Below are 22729 nucleotides of genomic sequence, written 5' to 3'. Positions count from 1 at the left end.
TGGACCTTGCAAGAAGGGAACAAGTCAAGAGTGAGAGCAGTGGAAATGAGTTACTTGAGAGGAGCATGTGGAGTGACGTGGAGGGACAGGTTGACGAATGAAGAAGTGAAGGAACGTTGTGGGGTAGATGTGGATGTGGTTGAAAAGATTAGGAGAAATACACTGAGGTGGTTTGGACATGCGGAGAGGATGGAGAATGAAAGACTGACTAAGAGGGTGTATGTAGGTGAGGTGGAGGGAGGGAGAGGGAGGGGTAGACCGAGGATGAGGTGGAGGGATGGAGTTGAGAGGTATATGAGGGAGGGGGGGGTGAGTTGGGGGGAGGGGAGTCAAATGGTGGGTGACAGAGTGACCTGGAGGAGTTTTGTCTGCGGCCACCCTTTGCGGGATTAGGGCGTCGGGCTATAGATAGATAGATAGATAGAATACTCGGGCAGCTGGGAGCGCCCATGAATTCACACTCTCTACCCCGCAATGCAGAACCTCTGCTTATCAAAATTCATTTATCCCCAGAACTACTACTCTCTCGGATTCACTTCCTGGGAGTTGTTTCCCAAAACATTTAATCCACTTCAGTTCAAAACCAGTTGTTGGTTTATGAATGGAGGATGCCTTTAGGCACATGGACTTATTTTTTTCCCCTTTGTTTTTCCTTCCTCCATTCATTATCTATTAAAAAAATAAAAATAAAACGAAAGTGCGACAGAGTTTCTCAATTGTCAGTTCACATTAACTGGATTTATCAGTTCACAGTAATTGGTACTGCAGTATTGTTACAGCCAGATGATTCTATTCAGCTGAAGCGAAAATACGACTCTCCCGGACAAGACGACTTAAAGCATATGAATACATACTAACAAACACTCTCGAAATTGTGCATTCATGAAGTAAACTGCTATTGTATTCTTGCTATTGGCTGTTTGTTTTATTAAGCTTAGGGCAGAACGCGCATCGCCCGTTACACAAATATTTTTAGTAAATGAATTGCATTAATTAATCCACGTTCTCGAAGATGCAACAGGTGATATCTTTAAACAGGGTTCAGTGAAGATCGTAATGACCGGTCTTTTTTCCATTTCTTGCCACACATTTCTTTGTGTGTGTGTGTGTGTGTGTGTGTGTGTGTGTGTGTGCAGTTATGCCCCGAAGCAAAGGAGTGAGCTACCTCTCGATCAAGATAAGGAAGGTGGTTGTAGTTGGGAATGGATGGAAGGAGGAAGGGTGGGAGGTTTAGAGCTGTGTCTGAACATCAGACCATTCTTGGTTTCCTGGCCATAGCATCGACAAGGCCTGGATACTTTCTGTGGATCGCGAGTGTAGCCTACATATATAACAGGATGGTACAATGCTGATATATGTTGGAAAAAATTACATAACAGCTAGTTATACAAGAATCACAATGGTATCGCGAGAATAAGGTCTCGTATTAAACAAATAACGTTCACATAATAAATGCCAACACAATTTCACACAAATCATCATTGTATTGAGTAGTGGTGGAGTAGGCCGTGATTTGCTCATTTTATCATAGTTCCCCTCATATTTCTCCAACTTCTATGTCAGGTTCCATTTTCTTCTCGTTACTTTCACCTTTAACAAGTTTCACTGCCTTCCTTGTTCCATGTTGTAATCTAATCTCTTGGAGTCTATTTTCCATACATTGAACACAGCATTGAACAAAAATCCACCATGAGTATACACAAAAATTCTGGTATGGTAAATGAATTAAGGGAATATTCATATAACATGAGGGTCAAAAAATTGATGATGGAAGTGAGATAGCTAGACTATAGTATTCTCATAAGGAACAGCTGTGATGGACAAAAATATTAAAGGAAAACGCAGGACAAAGACGAAGGGTTTGAACAGTGGACGAATACAATGTGAGAGATCAAATGGGACTTGTGGTCGTGAGACCGAAGAACGAATTCATTTCATTCATTCATTGCCAGACGCCATGTATCCCAGACGGGGTGGCCAAGGGCTTAGAGTTAATTGTTTTACAGGGAGGGGCACTAATCCTCCACCAACCCCACTTGACACGTAGGGATGCCAACAGCATCTGGTGTTCCCAGGCGGTCACCCATCCAAGTACTAAACCAGACCCAACGTTGCTTAACTTCGCTGATCGGACGGGAAGCGGTGTACTCAACGTGGTATAAAAATACAGAATAAAAAGTCATTGTGAAGTAGAGGGAAGAGACTTAATTGGAAGTGAATAAGATAACTGCAGAACGAACAGGAATATGACAGTCATGGAAAAGGGGGGAGCTTCTAGTACAGGATAAAACAGTCCTAGATTTAAGAAAAAATAGAATTAGTTTTACAGTTTAGTACGTGTCCATTGCAAAATTAAGCGAAGATCTGACATGGGACAAAGTCTATGGTAATGTAATAATTGATAAATTCTCTGTTTGCAACATAAATCATTGGAAGGTCATGTACACTATTTATGCACTTAACATTAATCTTATCATTTCACAGAGATATTCAAATTTTTGTACAGTTGCATACCCATTTCATTGATATATGTAACAGTACTACCTAGTAACAGAGATGTATTAATATATAGCCATGTTTTTGTCGTCCAAGCTGGAGCTTGGGATTCAAAGCGCGTCTTGGGGCGCTTGGTTTCTGTCCACAAAAACAGTCCTGGATATGTAGAACCGAAAAATTACGTGCCAATTGCAAATTAACAGAGGGGTTCACCGAAGACAATCTTCTGATGAATATGCAACTTACACGTAGCCGTTATCTGTGATGAACTGGTTCTATATGTCGTTACTATTAGCCACCTGCACCCTAATTTTATGTGCATCGTGCTAATTTCATTATATTTATCATTTACGTGTCCTTGCTTGCCAATCTCACTCTCCCCAAGCTACACCAAGACTGCTCCCGACTACGCATGGGCGAGATACGAAGATGGTCTTGGTTTCGATGACAAATGCTTGGGCCGGCTTCGTATCACTTTGGCCAACAATAACAGGGCAGCTTGGTACCGAAGATGGCTTTGAATCCGATCCGTCAGCTTGGACGACAAAAACACGGCTTATGTATCAATACTACATAGTAACAGAGATATAATATTATATGTAACTAAAAAAACAAAATCTTCTAAAATGATTGTTAGGAAGTAGGAATGGCAAAAGTGCACACGGGCATGCAGCTTGTGGAACGTGGTAATGGGCATAAGTCTCCAAATCTCCTCCCATCCTGAATACTCTCTTGTTTCTGTGCTTTTATGTTAGTGACCAGTAGCATTTACATGAATGACCAGTAGCATCTGTGTACATTTGGGTAGTCATTGCAAACTTGATAAAACTTCATAAGACACGTTTATTTGCACTTATTTTTACAACATTTATTGATATAATGCCATTTATTATTCATATCGTTGTCTTGCTATGCATTTTCGAAGCTGCTGACACTTCGTTACCTAGCAGAGAAAATGTACCACATGACTTCACTTATTTCTGTAGAAATAATCACTTATTCATAAAAAAATAATTCAGAATATACTATAAAATAATACTTTTAGCCACCCTGGTTTGATTTTACCCACATATTTAACTAGCATTGATGTGAGTGAACAGGTAGGCTACCATTAGTGTCTGTGAACACATGGGCAGTCATTACAAGTTTTGTGGAAATATCTGATATAACCACGGATGAAGTAAAGTTTTCTCTTACCTGGTGTGGTGCCTGGTGTGGTGCTGAAAGTGGCAACGACTGTGGTCACCATGGCAGTGTTGCTTCTCCCTGCATCACTTCTCCCCCTCTACCTCATCATCATTGTCATCCGAGGCACTCTCTATTTCATGTGTTTCTGCAAAATCATCACTGGCCTCACCCTCAGCACTTGTCCACAGGTCATCTGGGTCATACTCACTCTCAGTGTCGGTGTTATCCTCGAAAAGCAAAGTTTGCCACATTGACAGGATCAGATGCTTGGAGTGGCGTTCTCTGGGGTCGTGACTGTGAGGTCGAGGCTACATGTGTAGCAAGGCTGGATGCACCATGCTTCACCTTATGTTGTTTTGGCCTTTCCTTCTCCCTCAGAATCACTAGTTTCAGAAAAATCAAACGCCTTTTTGTTGTCTGGTCACAAATCCTGCCTGGTCGGGTGGCTGGGGGGTTTTCAGGGGCTTGGGAGGTAGGTCTCAACTTCACAATGGCCAGATGTGTGCTGAGACTGCAGCAGCCAGTGCCTTACCCAGGTAGTACCCCTTCCTCCCAGTCAGATCATGTATACATGCACTGTTTTTAAAAAACACACAATTTTTTTTGGAAATTTCACACCACTCTTCCAGAATGTATGACGCAGTCTACTGATCAGCATTTCCGGAATGCTTGACACAGCCAAGAGGTTAAAGGAAAAACAAGGACATAAATATTGTTATGAATGTATATTACGGTGCACTCTTAATCCTCAATCAATCACCAAAAGGGGTAAGGTAAAACTCACAAGTAAACTAGCTTACTATACAATGTAACATACAAAGACAAAACCAGGATTCGTATATCAAAAGGGGGATCCACATGGGCTCACAATACAAATATAAAAAAAGAGTGAGTTATTTCTCTTTACCTAACCAAGTTGCAAGATGTGGAAGCTAAGTACTCACAGCTTAAGGAACTGGGAGAACTCACTGGAGATATAATCCATACCAGTAATTATGGAGAGGTAAACGAAGAGGAGAAATGGAGCACAGACAGTGTGTTTTGTAATCAAAGTGAAAGAGTGTATCTGGAGGAATGTGTTTAGCTGCTTATATAGCAGCTTACTCTGCCTCTTTAGACTTAACCCCTATAGACCTATGGCTGTTGAACAACAGGTACAGAAAATGTCACGTAAAGTCCTATAGGTGTCAATGGAACAGGGGCTACCAAACACAGGCGGTAAGTAGCACTGCCTCTTTTGTGACATATATGGGACCTGGCCAATGGGAACTAAGAGATCAGGTGGAGGGAGGCATGATTCGGCCCCCCTCTCTCCCCAGGCCATCTCTCCATCTTGCTTTGCCCCATTGCAACCTGCCTTCTGTTTCCCCTCCCACCCAAACTACCACCCATATCCCCTCTAGACCATAATTACTGGGGGTGTGTGGCAGACATCTTCCCTCCCTTTCCCCCCCTCCTTCTGATGCCCCTCCCCCTACACTCCCTCCATCTCCCTATTCCCCCTTATTTCTCAAGGACATCCTATTCTTGCTCATAGTGAGGAGCAAGTTTTTCTTTTTTTTTGTTGGTCAATTGTGCAATAACCATAAACATATGACAGGGAAATATACTTTTTCTGATGTGTAAACCAAGCTCATCAAAACAATAAGACCAAGATTTGCTTTTGTGCAATTTTTTCTCTCTCTCTGTACAAACGGGGTAACAATTTTTATTTCTGACGTTTCTTGATGTTCGATATTGCGGTAATCTTAAATCATATGACAATAAAACACGCATTTTCAGGTGTGTAATATCAAGCTCTTGAAACGTGTAAGAAAAAATTTTACCTTCATAAAAGTTAAAAAATTGGACCCTTTTTTCTGTATCTGGGGATGGGAGGGCTGGGAGATTTGCGGTCTTTTTGGGTTAACACACCAATGTACTGTATTAACTATTATCTCCAGCCTATTACATACTAAGGAAGCTCAACTACCAATTTCAAGCTAACACATCCTAGTGCTTAGCCAATTAAGACCCATTAACCCCTTAACCGTGGGGCGTCACTTTCGTGACGCTTGGGAGCAAGGGATCATACCGCAGGGCATCACTTTTGTGATTCTGTGTTATTTTGAATTATCCCGGGCTTTCAAGTGGTGGCTTGTATCATCTATCAGTACTGCCAATGTCCAACACTAGTCAGCACTCCTAATCTCATCTGTACTCCCATCCATTGTTGACAATTTAGCCATTTCTCCCCATTCTTGACTCCCCTCCCTACCTCCCCTCCATTTCCCTCTCCTCTTGCCTACCCGGCCACACTGCGCTAAGTAAATCTTCCCCGGAATTTTTCACTGATTTCATCCATTGAAATAAGCCCTATGCCCTATTCTTATACCAAATAATATATACAAAAAAGAAATAAGGTAAGTGATAGTGCCATACACCTGGAATTGGCTAATTATCACCTGACAACACCTCACGTGCACTCGTTCGCTAATTTTCCCTGTTTATTTCCCCTTGAAATATGTCGTATAATCTATTCTCGTAATAAAAATATATACGGTATATAAGAAAGGAAGGGAGAAGCCTAAGTGATATTTACATTCACCTGGAACAACCTAATTTATTATGTATTGTCTAGATTTCCTGCCAGTCATTTCATAGTGTATATATTAGCAGCTGTCACAACACTGACATTGGCAGCATTGCACTCCCCCTAGGCCACCACAGCATTCAGTTTACTGTCATCTTTCAAGGTGAAGCCACGTCGGATTTGCGCCTGTCCGATTCTGCCATTTTTTAGCCCCATGCAAAGGGCCCTGTGACCTCTACCCCTACTAAACCTCGTGTGGAAAGGGGTAAAGGGCTATGTGACTGCTGTGGAACATGAACTGGCTAATTTATCAATGAAAATGATGGACAGTGACCTCGATCTTTCTGGTGAGTAAAACAGTGCAAGTGGAAATGTAAATTATGTGTAAATAATGTGTAAACAGCAAGTGAAAGCAATGAATGTAAATATAAGTGAACAGTGGAAAATAGTTTTATAAGTTACTGCAAGTGACAGTGCATAACACAGTGTAAATAAAATAGAAATGTAAATAGTGTAAATAAAATAGTGAATGTAAATAGAAATGTAAATGAGTAGTAATATAAGAATACGAGTATATATACTAGGAGTAATGAAAGAGAAAGTTTCACTCTAGCATGTATGAACACTATGAGTTATGAAGTGAAAGTGACAGATTCACTCTCATCACCATACAGGATGAGAAAGTGAATGCTACGTATTTTACTGAAAGAGAAATTGAATGCCTACAGTGACAATAAACTACTATTACTGAAGAAAACTTATGGATAAAGACTGCAGATATACAGTATATATGTGTTATATAGTAATAGAAATATAAAGTGTGAGTGTTTTTATGAATAATAAATGACAGAATACCAGCGGCAAACGAGCACAAGTGGGAAGGTCATACGCGCTTGTAATTTTCATTGCTCTCACTTGTTTTTTTTTGGAGTATGGATTCCAAACTATTTGAAAATCATAGAATAGTGTTTCTAGTGATAACATCAAGCTGTTGTAATCATATCATATCACGGGGTGTCGGGAAGTGTAAAGTGGAGACTTCGTTACCCAACTTCAGAAGTCTCCACAAGTCCTGCGGTACTCGACGAAGGCTCAACAAACATCCCAGGAGAAAGCTAAAGGTATGTGCCATAAGCATATATAATTATAATATTCCAGGACTAAATAACTGATTTTTGGCAAATATTTTTACAAAGTCTGTCGGAGCGCGAATATCCTAGCGGGACACGCGAGTCGAGCCAAAAGGACAAGGTCTATCCTGTGTAGTATATAGATAATATTTAATGTTATTTGGCCTGAAAAAATAAAAACACACATAATGATTTAATTATCTTAAGTGCTTCCTTTTGTGAAATGAAGGTTTTTTTTGCAGCTTGTGTAAATAGTGTACAAATAGTGCGGTAATGATTTTCTCGAGCTTGGATGTGACAAAACAGATAAAGAAGCCTAGACTGATAAACACAGACCCTCGAAAAAAATTTATTGTTTTAGGCTATTCATCTTATTTCCCTACTTTATCATTACTACTTCCACTTTCATCCAGTTCCACTTTGCTTCATCTCCACTCAACTGGGCAACCACATCTGTGACACTTCCCTTCCTGAGGAAGAAATTTACCAAGGGGAAATTTCTGGGTACTGGACAAAGTTAAATCCTGTATAGGTAATATCCAAGAAAGTTAGTAACCCATTTTACATGTCGAACCTCTAGGGAGTATTCTTGGAGAAATAGGGTTCAGTGAGTGAGTCTGAGATTTTTGTTCTTAAATCGGGATGAAAATTTCAGAGGGTGGTGATCAGTGTACATTACCACATCACCTGATCCTGGACCAACATAAATTGAGAAGTGTTGTAGAGCAGGTATGAGTGCAAGGAGTTCATTCTCCATAGTGGAGTAATTCCTCTGGGCTTTATTGAATTTTTTGCTAAAATAGCACAACTGCATCTAAAGACCTTGATCATAATCCTGACGCAACACTGTGCCGGCCCCTAGGTCACTGACATTAACAGCTAATTTGAAGGGTTTATCAAAATTTGCAGCTTGAACAGAGTGAGTCAATAGAATGGCTTTGACTTTAGAATAGGCATCCTCACATTCTGACTTCCACTCATACTTGGCTACTTTCTGTAATAAATCTGTTAGAGGGGAGAAGTTCAGGACAAAACGTCTATAGTACTGTACCATACCCCAAAGTCGATGCAACTCACTTATTTTGGGGTTGGGAAGAGTTGACAATGGCCCTAACTTTAACATCAGGTGGGCTCACTTGGCCTAATCCTCCCACATAGCCTAGGTACTGTACTTGAGCCTTTACAAATTCACATTTAGGCTAGTTGAATTAAGCACTAAATTAGCAGAGGACAGTCTCAGCAGCAAGGCATCTAGTTGGTTCAAGTGTTACTAAAAACAACAACATCATCAATATAAGTGACACATCCCTTAACCCTTTAACTGCGGGTATTGTTTTGGTCTGACTGTCCTCTCCCGCGGGGATTTCAGCCAAATGTAAACAAACCTTTAAACCTTAATAACTCTGCACAGAATGAAGCTAGAGAAAAAATTAAGGTATATTAGAAAGTACTAACCTTCAGCTTTCCATTGATGTAGGTTTCATTACTTTGTTGACTTTCACAGGACGGAGAGAGCCGTTAGAAGTGAGGGGTGTGAAATAACTATTTTACGCCACACACACACCAGTACCAAATGCCAACCACTCTCTCATAATAGTAATATAAACATATATGAACACTGTACATACGATAAACACCCACTCTGTGTTCACTGAGGTAGGTAAAAGGCACTTCCCTGCGGCTGCTCCTCACTTCACTGCAGCGGCACCCCCTCACTGACGTTTCATGCGATCGTTTCATTCTTTCTAACTTCTAATATTATTTTACATATAATCTGGCCAATATACATTATATTTACAATGCACTTATTACTATATTGCGTCACTGGCGCATCACAGAATTACATAAGTGCCGCAGATTCTCTTATTACAATATCACTTATTATACTGGCCAATATTTCCTTTTTTTTCTAGGCAAAATATCCCTCATTACTACATTATCCATTATACAATTATTGCCAAAGCACGTCACTGTCGCATCACTATATATCACTGTCAATTTCAGTATTTACTCAGAGAGTGGTACTCGGCAAAGCACGGACTTACACATAGAGCGACTTGGCATTCCAGGCACTGGTGTGTGCTCATTTTTCTCGTCCTAGGCATCCGTGTGGTGGTAGAACATACTCTGCAGCGGCCCTGTGACAACCTGCCGCCTGCTGTAAGAGGCAATTTCACAAGCTGGTGCCGGCTCATGTAATTGCGGCACTCAAGACGGTCAGGTTGTGTGTCAGAGTGTCGCCTCGGGATCAATACCGTCACCTGACCAAATCGTGCAAGTAGCTGCTGCACGACAGTCTTGGAAAACTGTCTCAGTGATGGTTGCCTTATGCCCCCGACTTGTGTCTTGTAGAGAATGAAGGGGTTGAGCATGCACATATCGAGCATGTGCAGGCAAGCCTTCCTGTACCATCCAGTGTTTCTCCTGAGACAGTCGATTTCGCCAATCATCATATCAGACTTATCAACAAGTCTCATATTTACATTGTAATCAATGACGGCATCAGGCTTCAGGATTGGCTCTCCCGTCCTGTAGCTGACCTTCCCAGTTCTCTGCAATTCCCCCTTGTGGATGGTGCTGATCATATTCACGACCTTCTTGTCATGCCACCTGATCGCAAGAAGCTTGTCTGACTTCTTCAGGTGAACATCTCCCCTGGATGATGATGATGCTTCGGGGAAACTAGGCCACTCTTTCCTATAGCTCCGTACAGTGCCAATGCCATGTTCAGCAAGGTAGTTGGAGAGTTTCGGTGCTGTGTAGTAATTGTCTGTGTACAGCACATGATTACCACCAAATTACCTCTCCATCAGCATTTGTACAACGGAGCCAGAGAAGCCAAGGGGGTCTTTCCTGTTCACATCCATTGTGCTAGCAGAGTAGATGACAAAATCCAGGATATACCCCGTCTCACAGTCACACAGCACAAAGAACTTTATCCCAAAGCGGTGGCGTTTGCTGGGGATGTACTGCATGAATTTGAGACGTCCTCTGAACAATACCAGGGATTCGTCTATAACGACTTTCTGCATAGGCCGGAAAAATCGCATAAATCGATCCCTAATCCTGTTGAGAAAATCCCTCACTTTCCACAAAGGGTCAGTTTGGGACAGGTTTGCATTGTCAGCGAAGTCCAGGTTTCCAAGCAGCTGTCGGAACCGATCCCATGACATATACTTCCCGAATATTGGGATAGTAGTTATGTCATCCACGAGCCAGTACTCCTCCAACTCATGTCTCTTTATATGGGGCATCAAAAACATTAGTGCAAAGAACACATACAGCTCTCTGATCCCAACAGGCAACCACGACACTTGCTTTGGTGAGCCAATAGGTCCCAGCCCTTCTGCTGCACACTGAGCTGCATACCTATTGGTCTCATCGCTGACATGCTGCACGATTTCATCATCCATGAAGGCCAGCAAGTAGTCAACAAAGTCATCTCCTGCGTTGCATGGGAAGGCAGGCTGTATTCCAGCATTTGTCATATCAAACGGTGGATTGTGTGGCTGAAAATCTGCACCATCAGACCAAACAAATGCATCCACTTGCCCTGTGCAGGGTTCAGTGGCAGGGGCAGGTTGCATTGCACTCGTTTCCCCGTGAGGTGGAGGCAATGGGTGAGGAGGAGGTGAGGCAGGAGGCAAGCGGGAGGGGGGTGAGGCAGGAGGCAACGGGGAGGGGGGTGAGTGCGGGAGCGGTGAGTGGGGGGTTGGCGAGGATGAGGGAGCTGAGCGGGGGGCAGGCGGGGGGGTTTCTGACCTGGTGCGTGGTGAAACTTGACCCTTTCTACCCCGCTTATCTCCTCGCTTATTGCCCAGCTTTGCCCTCCAACTGCCACGCATCCCCTTTGTTCTAGGCCTGCCTGCACGGCCTGCCTTCCCTCGCTTTTGCAGGCTTTGGTAATTCGTACTCCTCAGATGATGTAGACTGAGGAGAGGGCACGACAGATGATGATGATGATGTGAGGGCAATAGGGCTAGGGGAACGGGAAATTGATGGGAAATGCTTACTAGGGCCTGGTGTGGGAGACGTGAGCCTGCACTTCACTCCCTTCCCACGTGCAATACCATATTTGCCCATAGGAGCCTTTCCTTTCCCAGAGTAAGTTGGGGGTGGTGGGGGGGAAACAACACGATCACTTTCATCACTGTCACTATCAGTGGAAAATGGTTCACCACCAATCACTGCCAAATCATCACTGCTTGCTGTGAGTGTGTCACTTTCACTGCCACAATCAAGAGTAGTACTTACAGTTTTGTCCAGCTCAGTTCTAATTTCTGGAGTGCTCAACCCCTTCTGCCTCGCTGTCGGCAGTTCCTTTACCGGTGTAGAGGTAGAGGGAACACTAGCACTAATCATTGTAGAGGAGGAAGCGAGCGACGATGAGTCGGGACGGAGCGCCATTATCACGCACAGAGCTGGACAGATACTGACTGATGCGGGTCAGGGCAGGGGTGAGGGGGGCCCTCTCGGGGTTGGAGGAGGGAGGTGTGGGATGGCTGGCATGAAAGAACTCGACAGCTACTCTTGCGTGAGACAATTTGCGCGCCGGGAAAACGCGCGGTGTTCAAAATATTCACGATCATTCCAGAATGACACCCGCGGTTTGGTCCAGTTTTGTCAGTGTCATTCTGGAATGACACCCGTGGTTAAAGGGTTAAGATGCCTTGTGAGATCATTCATCAGCCTCTGGAAGGAGGCGGGATCATTTTTCATACCATAAGGCAAGACCTTACAGTTATATGTATTGCCACGAACCACAAAACAAGAAATTTCTTGAGCCCTTTCTGTGAGTGGGACTTGCCAATATCCCTTCATCAAATGTATCTTGTTTATAAATTTTGCACTGCTACAGCATCTACACAGTCATTCACTCTAGGAAGTGGATAGGTGTCAGTCTTGGCAAGGGAGTTAACTTTATGATAATCAATACTAAAACGATATGACCCACCGAGTTTGGGACCACTATGTCCGGGAAGCACCACTCGTCTTCACATGCCTCGATCAACCCCCGCTGTAGTATGTAGGTCAGTTCTTTTTTGGATTATGGACTGATTCTGAGGACTAGCATGGTAGGGTGACTGCTTTGCAGGGCTGGCATCTCCAACATTCGCGTCTTGCTGTGCCACGTCTGTCAGTCCCGGCGTGTTCTGGAAGACATCAGGGAACTTTCTGAGAAAGGCAACAGGTTCAGCACACCACTCAACTCTCAAATGGGAAAATTTATCAGTTCATGTATTCCATGCCACCTGGTTTTCTGTCCAATTAGTTGTCTGGCATAGAGTCAAAGGACGGCCCTTCCCCATGAACTCAATAGCCGACACCACGCATGCAGCACTAGGGGGGTCCATGTCTTGCCTGTGATACTCCTTCAACATATCCACATGGCACAACCTTTGTTCCTTCCTCCAATCCAGGGTTAAGGTGACATAACTGATTTCACCTACCCTCTTGTCTACTACATAAGGGCCTGTGAAACTTGCCTGCAGAGGCTAACCATGAATGGGAAACATGACAAGAACTTGCTCTCCTGGATGAAACACTCTGTCCCTGACTTTCTTAGAATGGTCATTTCACATCTTCAGCTTCTTCTCAGATGACTCCAAGTTTGCCCTGGCTACTTTCATACTACAGGCCAATCTCTCTTTGAACTTTGACACATTTTGTAGCAAGTTAATTTGGTCCTCATCCTTGACCCATTGTTCCTGAAGTAGTTTAAGAGGACCTCTTACTTCATGCCGTAAAATTAACTGAAATGGGGAGTAGCCCAAGGACTCACTCGGTGTCTCTCTGGTGGTAAAAAGTAGGAAGGGCAAACATTTGCCCCATTCCTTTTCATTAACACACGTTAGCATACTCTTCAAAGTTAGATGATACCTCTCTAATGCATCCTGACTCTGAGGACGATAAGCTGACAAAGTGATATGCGAGATTCCCAACTCCTGTAGAGTTTGTCTGAAAAGTCAGGAGTTGATATTACTGCCTTGATCTGACTGAACTTCCATTGGGAGACCTAAACGGATAGAGGTCAGCATTTATTTTATAACCAATTTAGCTTAAATATTTCTTAAGGGAATGGCTTTGGGATATCTATTGGCCATGTCTAAAATCGTGAGGATGTACTAGTGGCCTGAGGAGGTTTTAGGGAGAGGGCCGACAATGTCCACAAGGACTCTTGTGAATGAGGCATCAACACAGGTAGAGAAATCAAAGGAGGTGCGGGGATGGGCTTATTGTCTTACCGACTAGCTGGCAGGTGTGACATGACCTGCAAAACCGGGAGACATCCCGGAAGATTCCAGGCCAGTAAAAATGCTGCCAGATGCGGGAAAGAGTCCTTACCCCTAAGTGACCTGCTAAAGACAAGTCGTGAGCAATGGACATAATGTCTTGCCTATATGGTTTTGGAACCACCACCTGATGTACATTCTCCCACTCATTATCATGAGGATCACTAGGAGGTCTCTATCATCGCATTAACACATTATTTGGCCTAAAATAATAAAACTCTGACAATTCAGACTCACATTCATCTTCCCTGACTGCTGAGTCAGTTAGAGTGGCAGTCTCCAGATCAGATCTTTGCATATCAGCTAACCTTCTACTTACATCAATCTGGGGAGAATCATCAACCTCAATGACCGTCAACTGGGCAGTGAAGTTATAGCCAAGTCCAATATCATCGTCGGTGTTGTCATTGCCATTACTGTCAACATTATCATGGCTGGCCTTGACCATCATAGTTACTACACAAGCGGGAAATGATTTAGTACATACAACTTCCAGCTCTTTAGTCCTATCCTCACTCAGGATTTTTTTGACACGCAGGGAACAGCAATCACTTGTCCTCTCGCCAAGTCATTACCCAAAAGGAAGGTCACCCCTTGTACCAGTAGGTGGTTCACAACACCCACACGTGCTGAGCCAGTAACTAAAGCTGACTTGAGCTTCACCTCAACTAGGGGAACAGATTCAAACACGGCTATGCCCTGCAATAAGACGCATTCCTTTGGGTCACCTACATCAATTATCCCCTTCAACATTAGTGGCTGTGAAGCACCTGTGTCTTTAAGTATAGTGACTTCCTTACCACCCTTCCCATTAAGTAAAACTAACCCCTTAGACCCCAGTCACACTGCAGGTATGACTTATCGCAAACCACCTGCGACCTGCTAGTCGTGGGTGGTTTTGGTGAGGTTTACGACCGGTCTTCATATGTCTCGGTCTAGCCGCAGGCCACCATGGCGACCAAAAACTTGTCGCGAGGTTTTTCGTGCTGCATGAAAAAACTCCCTGCGACCACCGATGTCGTGGCACGGAAGCCGCCCGGTGGGCGGCTGGACTGCGTCTGGCCAGCTTACAGACTGAAACTGGTCGGCAACACCTGATTTTTAAGCGGTGGTTGCCATCCGGGAGGAGGCCAGTCACCACCCGCTCTGTGCGGTGGCAGACCGCACTCCAACATGGTGATGACTGGACTGCGGCGGCCGCTGTCCACAAGCCTCCTGTCCGGGGTGGTGGTTGAAGTCCGGCCGCCGTCCAGCCGGCGATTGGTTGAGCGACAGGTGGTGGGCTGGACCAAGACGAAACGCCAGCAAATCCGCGGCCGGTGTCGGTCTAGTGGCGGCCTAGACCGCGTCCCATTGGCTGCTGTCTGTGGCTGGGCGGAGTCCAGCCTGCCACCGCTTGGCAGTGACTGGTCGCTGATGTCCTGCGACCAGCATAAAAGGTTGCACCCACGTCTGCCATCATGAACTTGTAGTCAGCATCTACAATCCCAAGCAATATGATGGAGAAGAAGCCGTTGTAGTTGTAGTACTCACTACCAGAGTTCTTTGGTGCCTTGATGCGGATGTGCTTCCCATCAGTGGCACCCACAGTGTGATGGAAATTCCAATGGGCACCAAAACGTTCACTGACCTCATGCCACCCATCTTCTGTGCTGGGGAGGGATACCAGTTCATCGTATTCCTCGATGAAGGCTTTGCAGACTTCAGGTACAAACAGCAATATGGTGCTGTGTGGTACCTGGACACTGTAGGCCAGTCCGTGGTAGCTGTCACCACTTGCTAGAAACTGCAGGGTGATTGCAAGTTTTGTACCGGGTGGCAGTGCCTTTCGGAAATTGGCGTCCTTCTTGGTAAGCCTTGGGGTCAACTGCTGCAACAGCTCGTAGAACATGCAAGGCTCCATCCTCATGTAGTTAATGAAGTCTCCTTGGGACTCCCCCTCCAACTCAGCCATGAGTGTATGGTAATTCCCTTGCTGAATACGTCAATTGATCCATAGGCATACCCAGTACCTTCGTTTCCTCCGTCTCTGCATTCTCCGTCGGTGTAATGCCAGTAGTAGGAACACATTTATATCCTGAACTCATTGCGCTTCAGCACATAGCAACTGCAGGGCAGCATGTTGAGGGAGTGGCAGCGTCATCTTCATGCGAGGAGAGCTCGTAGCAGTGTGGTCACAGTGTCAGATGTCGCCGTCTTAAATACAGCACATCCTAGCCGCCGACCACTGTGGTTGTGGTCTGCAGCCAGGCGGCGTCTGGTGGCAGTCCATCACCGTCTTGTCGTGGCCTATTCCTACTGATCGGTAGCTGTCTAGCCTGCTCTCGGCCCTCCACTGGACGGCGACTGGTGGGCTACTAGTGGTCGACTGGACAGCGACCGGCCTGTGGACACGGACCGGCCGGCCACCCATCGGTGTCTTGACCTGTGTGTCCCTGGCCATGGTCGCCTTTCGGCCTCCCACTGGACGGATGCTGGATGGACACTGGACGACCACCAGTAGCCAATCGGTGGCACGACTGCTCGGAGACCTCCATGGTCAGGGACTGGTTTCGTGATTTTCAGGTTTGCGACAAGTTGTACCTGCAGTGTGACTGGGGCCTTAGATATGAAGTTAGTAAATAAATCATCTGGGGAGGAGTCACTTTGTGTACTGCTTGGGGAAGTACACTCTGAAAGAGTATTACTACCACTCATACTTGATCCTGACAGCTGCACTACTTCAGTCTTACTAGTGTCAAACAATGGCTCTAGGAGTCTGCCTATCAACCACTGACAGCCCCACTCTGGCCTCATCAACAATATGTACCTGCTGGGGAAGGGGGGGGGGTCTGACTACCGCTAATACTATGTGTAGGCGGCTGCTCACTGTTGGTGTAAAAAGATCCCGAAGGGTTTACCAAAATAATAGGTTTCGCTCTGAAAATTTGGCCACGTTTTTCTCCAGCACCAATCCTCCAAATGTCCCGTTTTCTTGCAAAATTGGCAAAATCTTACACTTTCCATTGACCCTGTGGCAACATTGTCCTCACCTACTCCACTGGGTAACCACATCAGTGACAACTATTTCTCCATGAATACTCTCTAGAGGTTCGACAAGTAATAGGGGTTATTAAGATTCTAGCAGATTACCTGTCCAGGATTTAACATTTTACAATACCCAGAAATTTCACCTTGGTAAATTTCTTCCTCAGAAAGGGAGGTATCACTGGTGTGGTTACCCAGTGGAATGGAGACGAAGCAGAGTAGAATTGGATAAAAGTGGAAGTAGTGAAGATAAAGTAAGAATATAAAACAAATAATCGAAAGCTCTAAATCATTTTTGAGGATCTATGTTTATCATTCAAGGCTTCCATATCTGTTCTGTCACATAAGAGTTGAAAAAAATAAGTACCTCACTATTTTTCCACTATTCACACAAGCTGCAAGAAAAGCCTTTGTTTCGCAAAAGGAAGCACTTAAAGATCACTAAATCAATTTGCATGTTTTTCTGTTTCTAGGCAAAATGACATTAAATATTTTCCATATACAACACAGGAGAGACCTTGTCCTTTACCAAAGTGGGTGTGACCTACCGTGTAGAAGGATCAAATAAGAGTGTTTTCCAATGACAGCTTTGCTCCACCTTCGTAACGACTCTTAATTGGCTAAGAGTTTAGATGTGTTAGTTTGTAATTGGTATCTGAGCTTCCTTTGTATGTAATAGGCTGGAGATTATAATTAAGACACTACATTGGCTTGTTAAGTCTACAGAAGCGGAGTAAACTACTATATAAGCGTGAGGAATTAGCGAGAGACACTCATTTTTACTGGACACATTTCTGCAGATACACTCCTTCACTTTTATTACAAACATACTGTCTGTGCACCATTTCTCCTTTTGGTTTACCTCTCCGTAATTATATCTCCAATGAGTACTCTTAGTTTCTCAAGCTGTGGGTACTTAACTTCCACTTATTGTAACTTGGGTAGGTAAGAGAAATAACTCATTGTTTTTTTTATATTTGTACAGTGAGGCTTTTTTAATCCCCCTTTTGATATACGATTCTTGGTTTTGCTTTTGTGTGTATGTTACAGTGTAAAGTAGGTTTACTTGTAAGCTTTACCTTACCCATTTTTGTGATTGATTGAGGATAAGGGTGCGCCATAATATATAGTCATTACAAATTTGGCGATTTTCAAGGAAAAGAATAGACATAAGTATCTAATCCCATAACCATTTTTAAACTTCATATCTGACTTTGAGTTAGTTACTTTTTTAGTTTTGACTGGGTACACTGCCGGTATGGAAATACTGTTTTGCACATCATTCTGAAACTATCGAACACGAAATATTCAGCCTCGCAGTCGTTAATTTGAGAGAAACAATTAGTTTTACACTTGAAGCGAAAGGAAAATTTGGTTTATGTGTAAAATAAAACTTAAATCGCTCTATCAAGAAAGTTCATGACCATATATTTTTCTCCCCCAAGGTCTGCATTTTGTGCACGTTAACACACCAGCTGTGTACGACTGTCCGAAGTATGGTAGTGAGGCGCACGAGCAAGAGAGAGAGAGAGAGAGAGAGAAAGAGAGATTTCATCATGTAAGATATGGCAGCTTGGGGATTCTACAGTGTTAAATGTGACAATCTGACGTGTGATGTGTGGTAAGATAAAGTTTGTCAGTGTGAGGCGTGGCAGTGTATAATATTGTAATTTGACGATATGTTGTATGGCAATGGAGATGTGAATATAAGCTATGACAGCGTGCAGTATGACAGGGCCGTATATGATGTGTGGCGGGATGAGGTGTGAGTGGCAGAACCTGGGTGAAAATGCGCTTGTTACGGATCGTATTTCATGGGAAGGTTTGGACTTTGCATTAACCAGTATTCTGCCTCAGTGATCCTCGCACAGTCGACAGGCATTAATTCAACCCTTCTTCTCGTTGTACAGAAAGTGAAATCAGAGCGTGAGGTGGTGGTGCTACACAACATCTCCCACGCCACCAGTGGCAAGTACAAGTGTGAAGTACTCGAGGACTATCCCAGTTTTGAAAAAGACTCAGAGGTCAGGGTTATGGAAGTAATAGGTAAGTGGATGTGGGCTGTATTCCTGCTGGTATTTTATTCAGGCTAATTAAGGAATTTTTTGTTTAGCTGAGAAAAATGCTGAAAGCATAGTACAAGATTGAGCTGTAGATGGATTACTCCAGCTGTGAGGACCACATGGTCATGCTTATGGAGGCCACTGGTAGGTGAGTAGAAACATTTTCTGACTAGCATGGACTCGCTTGAAGGCCCCTTTCGGTGGCATCCGTTCGATGTCAATTCCTATTTTCATTTAAAAGATAACAGAAATTTAAATTACTTATGCCGTAAGCGAGACGGAGCGAGGAATTTTCCCTTATTTTATCCTGCTGGAACACCCGTTAAGAAGAGAGAGAGAGAGAGAGAGAGAGAGAGAGAGAGAGAGAGAGAGAGAGAGAGGATAGTAGTGTTTGGTATTATAACAAATTGTACTATGGAATTATAATATACAATATTGTATAAGAAGGGAGGAAGGAGAGGCGAGAGAGTGATAATACCATAAACACGTCACCCTTCTCTCTTCTGTCATGCCGGTAATTTCAGAGCCAGACCAAGGATGAATCCATCCACTCCACTAAAAGCAAATACTAAATTTAAAGGAATGCCAGAAATGAGTCATAACTCGGAACCGGTCACCCGACTGGACTAAAAATTGTTTTATACTTCAAGCTACAGCATTTTAACGCTACATTGCTCTAGCAAAAACTGTGCTACGTTGCCCCATTTTTGCTGTGTTACGGTAACAAAGAAACAAACATACAGAAATTGGGTCATTATAATATATTTGCAGGACCGTATTTTAATCTATCTATCTATCTATCTATAGCTCGACGCCCTAATCCCGCAAAGGGTGGCCACAGACAAAACGCCTCCAAGTCACTCTGTCACCCACCATTTGACTACCCTCCCCCCAACTCACCCCCCCCCTCCCTCATATACCTCTCAACTCCATCCCTCCACCTCATCCTCGGTCTACCCCTCCCTCTCCCTTCCTCCACCTCACCTATATACATACACCCTCTTAGTCAGTCTTTCATTCTCCATTTTCTCCACATGTCCAAACCACCTCAATATATTTCTCCTAATCTTCTCAACCATCTACCCCACAACGTTCCTTCACTTCTTCATTCGTCAACCTGTCTCTCCATGTCACTCCACATGCTCCTCTCAAGTAACCCATTTCCACTGCTCTCACTCTTGACTTGTTCCCCTCTTGCAAGGTCCACGCCTCGCTTCCATACATCAGGGTAGGGATCACAATACCATCATGCAGTGACTTCTTAACTTCCATACTCACCTCCCTATTTCTCATCACAGCTTTCAGTGTACCAACAACCTTCCTTCCCTGCTGTACCCTTTCACGTACTTCATCCCCCAAAGTTCCATCCTTACTCATCACACTACCCAAGTACTTGAATGCACTCACATTCTCCATATCCTCACCATCCAACCTCACTGCACACTCTGTGACTTCATTCCTCTCAAACACCATAACTTTACTTTTGTTTACATTAACTTTCAGCTTCCTCCTCCTACACACTGTCCCAAATTCATTCACCAAACCTTGCAACTCCCATTCATCTTCACTCAACAATACTGAATCATCAGCAAACAGCAGCACAGGAAGCTTCCAAATCTCACCCTCATTCATTAGGGCCAGCCCCACGTCCACTGCCCTACCTTGCACCTCCTTTACAACCCCATCCATATATATATTAAACAGCCATGGAGACATCACACACCCCTGTTTCAGTCCCACATTGAGATCAAAGAACTCACTCAGCTCACCATCCACTCGCACCGTAGCCCTAGCTCCCTCATACATACTCTTCACAGCACTCAACAATTTCCCCTCCACTCCATATATTCTGAATACCTTCCACATATCTTGCCTATCTATTCTGTCATAAGCTTTCTCCAAGTCCATGAAGGCAGCATACACTTTCCTTCCTTTCTCTAGATACTTCTCCACTAAACATCTTAGAACAAATATCTGATCTTCACACCCTTTTCCCTTCCTAAATCCCCCTTGTTCTTCTCCAACTAGCTCCTCTGTCATACGCCTAACCCTATCAATGAGTATTCTACCATATATTTTACCAGTCACACTAAGAAGGCAAATACCCCTATGGTTACCACATACTTCTCTCTCCCCTTTTCCTTTGTACAGAGGAACAATTATACCTGATTTCCAGTCCTCTGGAACCCTTCCCTTTTCCCAAGCCAATATACACAACTTCCATATACACTCCAGCATAAAAAAATTTGTAGGGGCTCTTCATCAACGGTTTATTTTGCTTAAATCACTTTACTGTTTTCGAGTATATCTTACTGTTTTAATATAGACATTCAGCATTAGTAATAGAAAAGCATAAAGAATGAAATGTAATGTGCAGAATTCATCTCTAAGGAAACAAGTAACGAAATCTCCATTACAACCTAATATGACCCTCTTACTGACGATTTTGTCAAGTTCGAGACTGGCTTCCAGACAAGGGTATTCGAAGTTGTGTGTTCTTACCTAATTGTTCTTACCTAATTGTATCTTTACAGGAATGAGTCAAGCTCGTACTGTCCTGTGTCTTAAACCATATTTATCGTACATATCCTTAAATTTGTGAATTGTTTTGGCACACACTACTTCATTCGGTAGTGCATTCCATTGATCAATTGCTCTGTTTGGGAAACTGAATTTCCTTACGTTTTTATCACCTCTCTTCTTATGCAGTTTTTTGCAGTGTCCTCTTGCTGATGCTTCTCCATATGTTAAGTAATCATTTATGTCTATTTTCTCCTTTCCTCATATGATGGCAAGCTGGTGACAGGGAGAGCTGGAGCTCCCGTTTCACCAGCCCTCAGGACTTGATCCTGACCATTTCCCTTTTCTGAACATTTTCAGTGCATTCATTTACACAGAGAGTAGGCCAGCATGCTCTCATGATACCTCTACCTTCAACTGTCTACACCACACTACATGCGCATAACATATCACACCTTCTATTCACATCTTTAGTAATGGCCGCTGCAATCTCACAATCAAATGAGGTGGTATCTCGGATTGCCACCACCGGCAGGGTAGGGCTGGAGGCACAGGGTCCTCCCGGTCGCTATCAAGCGACTGTGCCAGCAGCGACTGTTGCTATTTCCGGGAATGCTCATCGGCGAAGAGGTGACGGTGCAGCCTTATTCTTTACCAACATCCGCGGTCTTACCACAAATTTAAACTCAGTTCATTTTTTCCTTCAGTCCATATCCCCTTTGGCCCTTTTCCTCACAGAACCACAAATCTCACCCTCTACCAATATATCTCCATTTTGTTTTCCCGGTTACCATCTCCTTACAAACTTTCGAAACAAGGGCGGCACCTGTTGTTATATCAAATCCCAATATGCAGTTGATACTATTTTAAACTTCACTTCATCCAGTTTTGATTACTCATTATATAAATTAAATTGCCAAAACATTACCAAATATATCTGTGTAGTTTATCGTTCCCCCAGTGCTTCTTCGGAACCCAGTGTATTTGATTCCATATTCACTCAGTTGAAGTAACCTTGACCTTGCCCTTGGCAATGAAATTACCATTTTGGGTGATTTTAACATACACAATGTTGAATGGTTATTGCATTCTGCCCGGACTGACGACGCTGGTCTAGAATGCGAGCTGTTTGCGGAATCGTTTAATCTTACCCAGTTGGTAAAGCAACCAACCAGAATACCTGATAATCCTGACCATAATGCCCATCTCTTGGATTTATTCTTGACAAATAATCCAGATCAATACAGGATAGAGGTACTGTCACCACTTGGATCCTCTGACCACAATCTCATCAAAGGCTCATTAGTTAACCCTCCTACGCCTCCCCATTCCGAACCTGTCAGGGTGACCCGATGGCACATTGACAGGGCAGACTGGGATGGATTTAGAAATTATCTTGCTGATGTTCCATGGCAGTCTTTCTTCTCTAGTGATCCCAGT

At 43.8% G+C, this 22729-nt stretch overlaps 1 protein-coding gene and 1 pseudogene across 1 annotated transcript in view; one reads left to right on the top strand and one right to left on the bottom strand.

The window, feature by feature from the left end:
- LOC145390393 (uncharacterized) overlaps positions 1 to 22729 on the top strand; it is a 233807-nt gene that overhangs the window by 124396 nt on the left and 86682 nt on the right. The window contains exon 4 of the mRNA XM_080265331.1: positions 18621 to 18752. Coding sequence (XP_080121457.1) covers positions 18621 to 18752 — 132 coding nt within the window. The remainder of the gene's footprint in view (positions 1 to 18620; positions 18753 to 22729) is intronic.
- On the bottom strand, positions 2051 to 2170 carry LOC145390483 (5S ribosomal RNA; annotated as a pseudogene).

Source organism: Coenobita brevimanus, chromosome 14, assembly GCF_032717465.1.
Source record: "Coenobita brevimanus isolate Jiangsu-jjx chromosome 14, ASM3271746v2, whole genome shotgun sequence".
In the NCBI taxonomy this organism is placed as follows: Eukaryota; Metazoa; Arthropoda; class Malacostraca; order Decapoda; family Coenobitidae; genus Coenobita; species Coenobita brevimanus.
The sequence above is the reverse complement of the archived record's forward strand: the minus strand, read 5'-3'. Positions and strand labels throughout refer to the sequence as shown.